The sequence below is a fragment of the Carassius carassius genome, chromosome 37 (assembly GCF_963082965.1).
Source record: "Carassius carassius chromosome 37, fCarCar2.1, whole genome shotgun sequence".
Taxonomy (NCBI): Eukaryota; Metazoa; Chordata; class Actinopteri; order Cypriniformes; family Cyprinidae; genus Carassius; species Carassius carassius.
This window is the reverse complement of record NC_081791.1, coordinates 24,396,523-24,409,626: the sequence shown is the minus strand read 5'-3', so window position 1 is coordinate 24,409,626 and position 13,104 is coordinate 24,396,523. Positions and strand designations below refer to the sequence as shown.

Sequence of the window (13,104 nt, the reverse complement as noted above, 5' to 3'; positions counted from 1 at the left end):
AGTGTTAATGGCAAGTACCTGCTCTACTTTGACAGGTGTTTTCATAGTTTTTAGTTTTGAAATACCTTTATTCCACCGTGTTTCAGTGCTCTTTGAGTCTTAATACCAGCTAGATGCTGTAGTTTAGGTTAATTAGTGAACTGAGAGCCACCAATGATGACGTTTAACAAATAAATGAATAATAAATGTTTGGTTTTTCCATTTATTGATCGGCATAGAACTACAAGCAGAGGCTAACTAGGATAAGTACCTCGAAAAGTATCATGCTTGTATTGCATAGATTAGGTCAAACACATTTTGCTCTCATTATAAAATACTGAATCCACAGTGCAGTTGTCATTGTTTTAAGAATGTGGATATTTGCACTGATTAGATGAAGTGAAGTTTATTCAGTGATCTTTGACCAGGATGTTTGGGACTCCGTGCACCTGAGTGAGCTGAGTACAGTCAAGTGTTGCTAGAAGCTTCTGTGGGCCGGACCGTTTGGGAACAACAGTCTCTGTCAGACACATTGAGGCTTGCTCTGCAATATCACTGAAAGAAAGTATAAAAACAAAAGTAAATATAAATGTAAATGTTATATGGATTAGTATTATAAAACACAGTTTGACCCAGTCTTTGCAAAAGGATGTCTTACCCATAGTGAATGGTTTTGACATGCTGCATTCCCAATCCTTCAATCCGGAATATGACGTTCTTCAGCACACAGGGCAGTGGCTTCTGGAACTTGATTTTGACTTTTAGTTCTCTGCAGAGCACAGCATCACATACAGGCTAAGAGAGAAAATAACACACAATAGCACAAGTCACATTAATACAATATAGCCATGATAGATATTATCATGTGTAATCTTAATATACAGCGAGTCATCTGAACTCACAGTGATGACGAGGTCTGGTGTGCACAGCCTGAAGCTGAACTATTTGGCCAGAGTTTGTCTAGTCTGAGTGACCTGTCCAGAGAGAGTGAGCATCAGCGCCGCATGACCCACCAGATGGTCCTTATTGGGTGCACCCAGATTAGTCCATACATAATTCATGCACTGCAATTTGATTTGATTTATTTTTTGTCATTATGAAGTGTCATTCAATTGAAACTGTGAATACTGTTAAATATATATATATATATTTTTACTTTCACTTTATTCTCTACAAAGAACTAATTTATTTTCAATACAAATTTATTTCCCCACAAAGTTAAGCTTGTTAATTTATGCCTTCCAAGCCGAACCTATTGGCCTATAGATATTAGTATATTGTCAGTGCCTGTCAATCAACGCAGGTGTTACACATTCAAAATGTTCAAACTAGACGCGGTAGTCGCGAATTTGACGCTCTATTCGTGTTTGGTGTGAACGCAGCATAATAAATCAACCTGTCACTCACAGACTCTCACAAATACATCCCTTATAACCAATTAAGCTGTAATTACACAGCATTTTCAGATTCACAGCATCTGAAGCTGCAATCTAAATTATTATTCTTTTTATTTATTGTGTAAACCCAATGCTGAATAGTGTGATTGAGAAGTGAGTGTATAAAACTATTGACAGCCGACCTACACCATAAGTGTCCGGCACATCACAAAACCATTCTCATTTAGACAATGTTTATTTGGTTTTGAATCTTCAAGAAAAGTGTATGTAGCCTAGCTACTGGATGTGAAATACAGGTTATTCATCAAACAGACAATTATTCTTACACATTTTGTTTACATTTATTCCCCCTTTAGGTAGACAGGTTGCTGTATAATGTTGTTTTAGTGTTTAATATCTCTGCAAGAACACCATATTATAGTCAAGCATTATAGAAGTACTGATTATTCAGTCATTATTGAAACACTTGCCATTATTGAAGGTAGGACAATAATGCTTATAATAACACATCAAAATAACTGCAAAATATTGTAGGTCCTTCAAAGTACTTTTACTGTATGAGATAACCATAAGCAGAATGGTTCCATATACTCTGGAAAATATTGAGCTTCAAGTATCAAGTCTAAATCTTTTCATGAATATCAATGTTGGTGAATCCATACACCTGAGTGAGGTGAGGACAGTCAAGAGATGCTAGAAGTTTATGTTGCCCATGATATTTAGGAACAAAGGTCTCCGTCAGGCTCACTGCGGCCAGACTTGGAATATCACTGAAGTGACAGAGAGACAAAATTAGTATAATCCATTTGTATTAATTTTACTCATTATTCAACTGTAATTTATTTCAGGTGGTGTAAATAAATGTAAAACTCTCGTGTCTTACCCATAGTTAATTGTTCTGACGTACTGCAATCCCAGTCCTTCAAACCGGAAAATGACATTCTTCAGTACACAGGGAAGTGGGTTCTGGAATTTGATTTTGAATGTCATCTCTTTGCCCACGACACCACCACAAAGAGTCTGAAAGAGAAAAACAGTCAGGCACTAGTCTGCAAATTCTAATGCTTCATATAAGAAATTAGTTGTGTGAAATCTAACTTGAATGCAAAAACTGGCAGATGCGCATATGAAGAGTTCATAAGAAAGAAAACTCACAATAATGATAAGATCTGATGTGCGCAGTCTGAAGTTGAACTGGGTGGTCAGTATCTGCGTAGTCTCTGAAACCCGTCCAGAAAGAGTGAGCATCAGCGCTGCTTGATCCACCAGGTGTTCCTTGTAGTCCTCATACTGCAAGATCCACTCCAGAATCGGGACTACAGAGGAAAACAATGCTTTTATAACAAATCTACAAATCAAGGCCTTTTGAGCTCTGGTGTAGTACATGGCTGCCACCTGGCTGTACAGAGTGAGGCTACGAGGAGACCTGCACTTGTTCTTCAGGATGATGGAAAGCACTGCATCCTGACCAACACATGGTCCGTCACCCTTCATATTGACTTCAATGATCACATCCTCAGTGTTGGACAGCGGGTATACAGACTGTTTGGAGCCATTGCGACAGGCTGTTTCTACAGCAATTCGTGCACCGTCTGAACCTGAGGAATGGGATAATATAATAATTATACTCATGAATATTAAATGTGTTGTTGGTTACTATGCATAAAACATCCCTACTTCCAAAAATGACTGAAATCACGTATGCCACTGTGACAGAACTAGCCTGTCAGAAAACCAACTATTTTCAAATGCTTGATTTTATATTATAACATATTGAATTTTATATTTTATCAGAATGCATTGCTATTTTTGAATTGCCATCAGTAGAGAATGATGCTTTTCGTCCATAGAATGGCGTAGTTATGATATCTCACACTTTTTTGTTATGTATATAATTCCATATATAATTCCACATGTGTTAATTCATAGTTTTGATGCCTTCAGTGTGACTCTACAATTTTCATAGTCATTAAAATAAAGAAAACTCTTTGAATGAGAAGGTGTGTCCATACTTTTGGTCTGTACTGTACATGTACACCAGGGGTTGAACACTATGTAAATATCGCTTTCAGTTGAAGTGGCCTTTCCTCCTGGGTAGCTGGTTACGATAGTAATTTGTACCGTCCAATAGAAGCAGCTGACCGAGAGTAAACACACAGTTTGATTCGGTTTTGCATCTGTTCAATGATCCTGGCTTCCCAGGAATCTATCTTGAATTCCTTTACTAACGGAACAATCATGAGCGTCTCGCTCCATGCTGATAGGATATTACCTATGAAACCCAAACAGGAAGAGGAAATAATGGTAAGGGTTTGCCATTAGAATATTGTGAATTTTCCGGTTTGTATTTTGGATAAACATAGAATAACTACAGAATTTGCACTTGTTTTGTCTTTCTAAATGTAATACATTATTAGCCAGTTTCTTTAGGTTGTCAGAACACATCTGGCTGGGTAGCAAGATGGCATCTAATGAAAAGAGTCCTTAACTGACATAGCCTCAGCTCCAAGTGAAGTTGGTCACAGTTTGGATCGAAGGGTCGGGACAGCTCAATCCACATCACAAAACACTGTCCTCTGCGGATGATGAGGTGATTGCTAAGATAATGATCGGTGTGATGCTATTGTCGATTCTGTCCCATCCTGGATTTGATGAGGTCGACAGAACAGACCTGCAATGGCAGAGCTGAGAAACAGAAAAGAAGATGATTCTTCTTCTTCTTATTATTATTATTATAATTATTATCTTACTATCACTCTCTGTTGTTTAAAGTGATAAAATATTATCTTAATTCCCACCATATTTCTGATATTATCTATCAATCTAATTTGATTGATTTGATCGTTCGATTTTATTCTAAATCTGCGAGTAGAGTGCACCTGCAGCGCGTTAGCATTCGTTCCGGGATTTTTAGCTTGTTTACTGTACACCTTGTCACAAGCACTTTTAGGCATTGCTCTGTTTTTTGTTCTAAGTCAGAAATGACAAGGAAGGAGCTTCCCGCAATAGAAATTAAAAAGAGTATTGAAATGAGAGGCACAGTTTAGTGTAAAGTCAAGAAAAGATGAGACATAAGCATGACAGTATGTTAATGTTATAATGTAAAAAAGAAAATGCTAATAATTATAATAATAAAATAAATAAAACATGTTTATTCTGTGGCTCCTAAAAAACAATAATTTGGCACTAAGTATTTTTATTATAGGAGCCAATGGATCCTTGGAACCCTGTCACTTAGGCTTATATGTGAATCATATTAACAAAACACCAATAAACGTTGATATACTCAAATAGTATCTTTCTCAGATAACTTAATACATTCCCCCCATGAACAGATTACAGTCTTAGTAATAAGATCACAACCCTAACAAAAAAAAAATTAAAGAACTGAAAGGATCTAAATGAGAAAAAGTCAGATTTGCAAGAAGAAAAGTAACAGTTTGGAGGGGAAAAGTCAGAATTTGTAGTTTATGTCTTGCGATTCTGTGTTTACATCTCTGACTTCTGAGCTTTTTTCTCAAAATTGTGAGATAGAATGTTGCAAAAGCTTCCATATATTAGTCTTTACATACAAAAATATCACATTCTATATCTTGTATTATTACAAAGACTACAATATGTAATTCAGTATATTAGGTGCTGTTTCTTTGTTATTATTTGTGAAATGTCCTCACAATTCCTGAGAGAAAACTGTTTCTACCGAGTTGTTTATACTCATTCTGTTGTTCACACACACGTCCTCATAGTCACACTTTCCACACATATACATCAAGCATGGCTATTTTTCACTTTATTTCACGGAGCTGCTGCTTTTCTGCAATGCTGCATCTTGTTTTTGTGTGTGCCATAAAGAGGTTTTATAAAAACTACTGAGTGATGACATCTGCTTTATATCATGCTTGTCAGATTAACTCGAGATAGAAGTTGTTAATCTGTCAGATTAATTCTCCTAATGACAAATGAGGTTTATTATTACTTCTGGTTAAACCTCCTTTCCCATTATCACTAAAATGACTCACATTTACACTTATGTAATGCTATAGGCTGTGAAATCTAAATAAATACAGCAAGTGAAACAATCTTATGTAACACTAAAGACTGTACAGCTGTATTTAAGTTTAAAGAAGTGAGACCCATTCTAAACACTAAATGCCCTCTCATGAAAAATAATGGATGAGTGTAAATGCAGTGGAGCATGTGGAAAGCATGCATACATCTACATCAAGCCACTTGTTTTGTCAGTACAAACCTTGCAGCAACCTGACATCATGCAATGATCATGTGGTCAAGACCGTCATTCAGGATGACAGTGAATTGGAAATGAAGTGTCCGTCTCATTCCCTGTCAATAAGTGGAAGTGTGCATGTTGCACACCGGGTTGTGATCAACTACCACTGCAACTGACCGACAGAAAGCTGTGATGATGTTGGACTGTGAGGTTTCAGTCCTCAGATTATTGTGTCAAAAACTGAGATTAATCTTGAAGCTGGAAAAATGAGGCTAAATGTATAAAGAAATCTCAAATGGAGAATAAAAGCATTAAAAATAATACATGAGTGAATTGTTTATTTCTACAGTTAAAACTATCCCTTTTCCCAATAATAAACAGACCTGTACTTGCAGTTATACGGTATGTGACCCTGGAGCACAAAACCAGTCTTAAATCACTGGGGTATATTTGTACCAATAGCCATAAAAACATTGTATGGGTCAAAATGATCAATTTTTCTTTTATGCCAATTATTTGTATACATTTCTCAATTTCACCAAAATGACCCTTATGACTGGTTTTGTGGTCCAGGGTCATATAGAGCATAAACAAATCTGACTAGAAAGAAAAAAAACATTACGCTTAAGTTTTACTGATGCATTTTATTTAGTCTAACTAAACATAAAACGATCAGTGTGCTGCTTAAAATTAATTATTAATAATTGGATAAAAAGGTATCATCAACCAATCTCACAAAATAACCCCATATTAAACTCCAAACAGGCTCTTGTATTACTCTGGTAGAGTTCGTTTTGCGGTAAGCGGGACAAGGATGATTATCAAATAAATACACAGACATAAAATACTGATTTAAGTGAAGGTTATTTTATTACCTGAGACAATAACTGCAGAGTGCAGCAGATGTGAAACAATAGCAGCTGTGTAAGAATATGAATAAGTCGCTTTGTATAGAGCAATCTAGTGTTAGAGGCCATTTTATTAAAACATTTTTATTATATAATAAATTAAAAGAAAACACATAGATAGAATACAGAAAGTACAGAGAAGCTAGTACTTTTTTAAAGAAAATAAGTAAATGAATAGAGTGGAAGTCTAAAAGAGGCAAGTTTTTTCACTTATGTGATTTATTTATTTAAATATGTGATTTATGTTACAAGTTTTTAGAATATATAGCTACTTTTGGATGCCTATCAATGCAGAAATATGCTTTGCACCCTAAACAGCCTTTTGACTGACTTTACTGCCTTCAATTTCAGACACAACTAAAATTATGTACAGTAGGATACATGATTAAACATGGGGGTTTTATGTTACCAAATAAAAACAAATGCTTCTTTGTGCTTCACAGTGAGCTTCAATGAGCGTATTCTTTTATTTTATGATGCAGTCATATGGCACTATCGAGGTACAGCACAAATGTGGAAGGGTTCAGGAGCAGAAGCGATGGCGACTGTTCTTTTGAGACTCAGTGTTTCTCCCTCAGGTGGCAGGAAGGTAAAATGCTGCATCAGACAGATAAAGAAGAGGAAGAGCTCCATACGAGCGAGCTGCTCACCTGGACACATCCTCTTACCTGGAAATCAGGCTCTGGATCAGTTTTTTAATTATTATTATTGGTTTATATATAGTACCATTCAAAGGTTTGGGGATCAGGTAGATCTTTTTGAAATAAATTAATAGTTTAATTCAGCAGGAATGCATGAAATTGACCATAAGTGACAGTAAAGATATTTAGAATCTTACAAAAGATTTATATTTCAAATGAATGCTGTTCTATTGAACTTAAGAGTAATGATGCTGAAAATTTAGCTTTGCATGACAGGAATAAATAAAATATATTCAAATGTTAAACAGTTATTATAAAAAATGGAACGTTCTGGTCCTTGATTCTGATTGGTTGAGCCGCGTTTGAAGCTGTTGTAAATTACTCTACAAACATACATCTTTGTTTACTTCTCTGTGTTGCTCGGCAGCCACTTAGTTGGAACCTCAATTTTTTGGTGGAAGAATACTGTTTATATTAATATCATTACACTTTATTTGCTCTGTTTTATTCTGTGCAACCTTACTATGGGCATGGAATAACCATTTTATAAAAGCAATAAGCCACGTGAAGCCATGGTTTACAGTGAACTTATAACAGCTAAGGGGGTTTTAGGCTGTCTGCTTTGCATCGTGTTATAAATTCACTGTACACCACAGCTTCTTGGGGTTTATTGCTTTATTTGAAACTGCAGTCATATTTATAAAGTAAAAAAATTACTGACCTTTAAACTTTTGAACAGTAGTTTATGCGTGCATGTATATATTTATTTTAGTTCTAGTTTATATATTGTGTTATTATATCATTATGTTCCTCCTCATGACCTACCTATTGAAAAGGGTATGAAATTTTCTCTTTTCAGAAATTTGCCATCTTCATCCAGAAAGTGAGCAGGATTGAATTCATATGGATTGTGATATTCATTCTTGTCCTCCAGAATTGGCTTCAGCATTGGCAGCACCATCACACCCTGTTAAAACGTAAGAATTCGAACAGTCTTCCATAATCCTTGCATCTAATGCTGTATCTAATGTGAATAATCATTGAGATATACAGTGTGGTTCTAAAATCTCTCTTTTTTTTGTTGCTACTTATAATTTTCCTTGTGATTTCTGGTTAAAACATGACCTGGATTCTATTCTACAAACGATACGTTATGACTTACCTTTGGTATGAGACATCCTGCAACTGTGGTGTCTTTGCTGGCAACTCTCGGTGGAATGAAGGCAAGAACATTTGCGAACCTCAGAATCTCATGCATCACTGCATAGGTGTACGGCAGATGTGCCCTGTCTTCCATCAAGGGCTGACGTGTCTGTCCCAGCACTTGATCAATCTCAGAATGGACTTTCTCTGTGGAACATGAATGTGCATGAGTAGGTGGACATGAATATACATACACATCTGCCTAACAAGTAGACAACTAATAGGAGCGAAGTGGCCCACCTTGCACTTCTTGAAACTTAGCCATGTAGAGTAAAGCCCAGCTAAGTGATTTAGCAGTGCTTTCGGTTCCTGCTCCAAACAGATCCAACACACAGTGTATCAGGTTTTCCTCAGTGAATTCCGCCTCATTGTCCTTACACTGAAAATAATGGAAAGATGAGAAAGGGTATACAACAAAGGAAGGGTTAAACACAGAGTGTGTTTCATTTGAAATGCTTGATTTATCAGCTAGCAAATGTGCATAAAAACCCAAGAAAAGACTTGCAAACATCTGCTAAAATCAGTAACCTTCTCAATTTCCTCCAGATAACAGTCAATGTAGTCTCTAGGACTAGATGGGTTTCGGTCGTTTTTGTGCTTCCTGATTTCTTCCTTAAAAAAGAGCTTAAGCTTGGAAAGGTTGGCAAATGCAGTCTGGTGCTTTCCTGGCAGCAGGGACATCAGAGCGGGAAACGTGTTATACAACTATTGAGGGACAAACACATTTGGACTTTAGAAGGTTATAAATCTTTGCAGGAAATGACATGTTTTAATAAACATTGAATGCATGAGTTAAAAGTTAAAAGTCAATAGTCAAAATGAAATAAACAATTTTCATATTAATTTTTTTAATGGATGGTCCTAGTCTTATTCTGTGTGTATTTGTGCATGTTTTTCCAAAGAACAAACGTTTGTCCTTGTAAGATCCAAATGGGTTGCAAAATAGATTCAGATTGACTTAAACTTGTAAATTACAGTTAAGACATTCAGCTACTACAGCATGCCTTTATTTTTATGAACACTTATCACATTTTCCAGAAAGCGGATGTCAGCATAGTGAGGTAAATTGATTTATTGGTGAATGCAAGACACATTTTTGCATTATATATATACGTATATGTATAGTGTAATAGTCTTTCTGTGTCTTTAACCAAGAGGGTAAAATATCAAGAGATAGATTATGTTGGTCATCAAATTTGCAATCGCTCCTTTAGCCGTTGAGTTATAAACACTTACACAGCAGTGTGGACTTTTCTCTTTTTCTTTACTTTTTTTCCCTTTAATGTCAGGGTATGAAAAGTGTATTGTTTTAAATATATTAGTTTAAATAAATAGAAGTTTCTTCCTTTTGTAAAACAAAGAATGTGGGTAACCACGTTCCTCATTGACTTCCATAGAATGGAAAAAAATACTATAGAAGTCACCCATATTGAGGATACCCCACATTCTTCAAAATATATTTTATGTTCAAGAGAAGAAAGAAACTCTTACAGGTTTGGAACAGCCTTTAATGACTGTATGCATTATCATCACAGTCTGTTAAAAGGGTCTAACATAATACATTTGGTCCCCTACCCGGCCCCAGACGTTGATGGGCAGCTTAAAGGTTTCATCTGAATACTGCAGCAGCTCATGAAAATGATGGTCGTCATACTCAAACTTGTAGCCAAAAACCAGGCTGCATATTATATTGCCCACTGCGCAGGTCAAGAGGTGATGAGGGTTGAATGGCAAACCTTGGAAAGCAAGGAGAGAAAGAATGGTTACAGGTGAAAACTACTTTCAAATTGTTGCCTTTAGAGTTCAGTATGTACTCGGAGATATACTGTATGACTTGACACCGAAATGGTGCTCACTGACCTTGCTTGGTTTGCAAAGCACTACAAACAAAACGACACTCCTCCAGGATTGAGTTTTCTAGAGTTTTCTTGCCCACACCAAAATACTTCAGTGTTGCCAGAGCAAAACGCCTCTGATGACGCCACATGTGTCCACTAGAGAAGATCAGACCTACATACAAAAGGATAAAAAAATTTAAAAAATAGCTAAATCCATGATCACTAAATTTGGCCTGCAAATTAGCTACTGGGTGTGATATTTGCATATCTTTGCAAAGCTGTGTTACACTCAATGACAAATCAATCTGTGCCAAGAAAAGAACAAAGTCTGGCAAACTTATACACCATCACAATGACAATTTTGTCACAAAATGTTGGCATGTAAATGTGGTCTGTCATGTGTTGATGAATGGCGGTTTGAAGAAAATGGAGCATTTACAGCTTGCAATTTCAATATATGTAACTTTTAAATTGTGGAATCTATGTTTTCAGAGTACTGAATGAATGAACCTTTTTATTTCAAGAGAGGAAAATTCAATTTCCCGTTACATCAGAATCACCATAACGTTTAATGCAATCTATGTCATGAATAGTTCTGCATATCTTTAACTACAAAGCTTGCTATTGTAGCCATTGCTGAAGGAAATTTTACCACCATCACTGGAGCTTTTCACAGTTTAAATCCAAGCTATTTTATTGATAAACAAATTAGCTGTATCTGAAATGTTGTGAATCCATATTAACATCAAATGAAAGCAGAATTAAGAAATATTTCACGATGTTCTACAATATTGCTGCATAGTTTCTTTTTGATATCTGATTTAACAAGGTTATTAACAGTCATATTTCTGAACATTTTAAAGTGTAAATGGTGTTGCTGTGTGTATTGCGTCTCTCTACCTTTCCCTTTACAGATCTTGTCGTTCACAGGGAAGTACGGCCGGTCTGTGAAGATGTCCGCCTGCTCCACAAACGCCTCTTTGAAACTCTCGTATCCAGTGAGCAGTATGCAAGGTTTGTTTCCCAGATACAGTGTGCTCACATCTCCATACCTCTCAGCAATCTGATCAACATGTTATATTATAATGTACACAACTGTAGTAACCATGTCATTACTGCCCTTCATACAACTGAAAACTTACCTTTGGGAAAACCTCCATTGGATCACTAAAGCCTATATTCAGTACGTTTCCAACCAAAGGCAGGGGGAAGGGTCCTGGCGGCATGTTGTTTGTAAGAACATCTCGCAGGTGTTTGACCAGCAGCAGCACACACAGAAAGATCAGGAGACCCTGAACATCCATCCACTGACCCATCAGCTGTGACAGAACTGACGCCATGCTTACTGATACTAGAGGGAGGTTACACACAGGAAGAATACTTATATACATATTTTAGAAATCATTCATCTCTATGTGACCACACATGTCTGAATTTCACTGCATTAGATACTTTTAAAAGTGTGTTTTACATAAGCTGAACTTGAAGTTGATATATATATATATATATATACACACACACATATATATAAACACTACCAGTTAAAAGATTTAAAGGGGTCATATATATGATGCGATTTCAAGTTTTCCTTTCTCTTTGGAGTCCTACAAGCTGATTGTGTGTAGATAAGATCCCTTAAGCTGCAAAGACTAAAGTCTTAAAACCAATGAGATATTCTTTAGCAAAGTTAAAACTCTGCCACACCCCCCTAACACGGCTCATTCAAACACGCCCCACATATCTACGTCACGATGTGGAAATATTTGCGTAATGCCGCCCAAAGGTTCACTCAAAGAAAGAAGGTGTGGTTTCAGTTACACAGTTAGTGTTGAAGCAGTCATGTCAGAGAGATGCTGCGTGTATCTAGGCGAATGCAAAAGCACTTTATTTAGCCTTCTGAATGTTAGATGCATTTAGGAATCTTTAAGATTACTTATTACAGATTACAAGTTACAACAGAACAGAAATGCATTTTATGGACGACAGTTTCGTGAACCTAGGAGAATAGGTAATTGTGACTTTGCTACGACAATCTGGTGCTTCTGTATCAGCAAATGTAACTATGTTTTGTTATTAGTTTTTGCTATTGAATGTTCAAATTTTGAATCATTCTAATATGCAAATGTTTTCATAATAACATGAGCTGCTTAAAATGATTAACGTTATTTACGTTACTGATATTCAAAATGTTAAGCAAGCACTGCTTTGTTTACATTTTGTACATCTGCGTTTATCTCGTATATCTTTGTTTTGGTTTCTCCTTTTGAATGACGAATATATACTTTTATTAGCTGTTGATATGAACAGCTCGTTCCTCGAATGCATGCGCAAAATGCACATGTTAGTTTGTCGCCGGGTGTAGTCTGTGTGGTGTGTTCCAGCCAAGCGGCAACCTTCCGCTCCCTCTGTTGAAACCAACACGTAAGTGACTAATACTGCAATTAATCGACTGGCCACTGGAGGCTGGCTCCAAAAGGAAGACAATCCCATAGACTCCCCATGTTAAAATGCCCAACTTTGCCCAATTTTTATTTTTTATTTTTACCTTTTACCATCCGTGGCTTGTGTACTGCAAACACATAGGAGCTTCATCACTGTGTCTGTCACGTGACCCTTTCGTGCTTGAACTGATGGTAAAACTAAGGACATTATTAACTGTCTTTACATTTATTTTGAAAGATGACGCTCGCGATTATGGAAAGGGGCGTTACACATCCGATGAGTGCTTGCAGTGTTCGGCCAATCACAATGCACTGGGTCAGTTGGCCAATCAGAGCAGACTGTGCTTGTCAGAAGGAGGGGCTTTTTTAGAAATTTATATGTTTGAGAGAGGCAAGGCATAGAGGACATAAAATAATGTACATTATTTGAAAAATAATGTTTTTTTAACATTAAAGCATCAACATATTC

General features: G+C 36.4%; 2 protein-coding genes across 3 annotated transcripts in view; both read right to left on the bottom strand.

Annotated features, from left to right (window-relative positions):
* Positions 1–198: 198 nt before the first annotated feature.
* On the bottom strand, positions 199–3,008 carry LOC132118686 (protein-glutamine gamma-glutamyltransferase K-like). Its single transcript, XM_059528647.1, has 5 exons — positions 2,532–3,008; positions 2,260–2,396; positions 2,041–2,146; positions 638–720; positions 199–534 (listed from the first exon to the last, which is right to left on the bottom strand). The coding sequence occupies exons 1-5, from the start codon at positions 3,006–3,008 to the stop codon at positions 390–392; spliced, it is 948 nt and encodes a 315-aa protein (XP_059384630.1). The 3' UTR covers positions 199–389.
* Positions 3,009–6,683: 3,675 nt separating this feature from the next.
* The window catches only part of LOC132118476 (cytochrome P450 2J4-like), a 28,771-nt gene continuing 22,350 nt past the window's right edge, over positions 6,684–13,104 (bottom strand). For both annotated transcript variants that reach the window (XM_059528331.1, XM_059528330.1), the window contains exons 2-10: positions 11,337–11,545; positions 11,095–11,257; positions 10,217–10,366; positions 9,932–10,092; positions 8,885–9,061; positions 8,597–8,735; positions 8,316–8,503; positions 7,979–8,120; positions 6,684–7,180 (exon numbers count right to left, since the gene is read on the bottom strand). In XM_059528331.1, the coding sequence (XP_059384314.1) occupies positions 7,005–7,180; positions 7,979–8,120; positions 8,316–8,503; positions 8,597–8,735; positions 8,885–9,061; positions 9,932–10,092; positions 10,217–10,366; positions 11,095–11,257; positions 11,337–11,534 (1,494 nt within the window). In that variant the 5' untranslated portion in view covers positions 11,535–11,545 and the 3' untranslated portion in view covers positions 6,684–7,004. The remainder of the gene's footprint in view (positions 7,181–7,978; positions 8,121–8,315; positions 8,504–8,596; positions 8,736–8,884; positions 9,062–9,931; positions 10,093–10,216; positions 10,367–11,094; positions 11,258–11,336; positions 11,546–13,104) is intronic.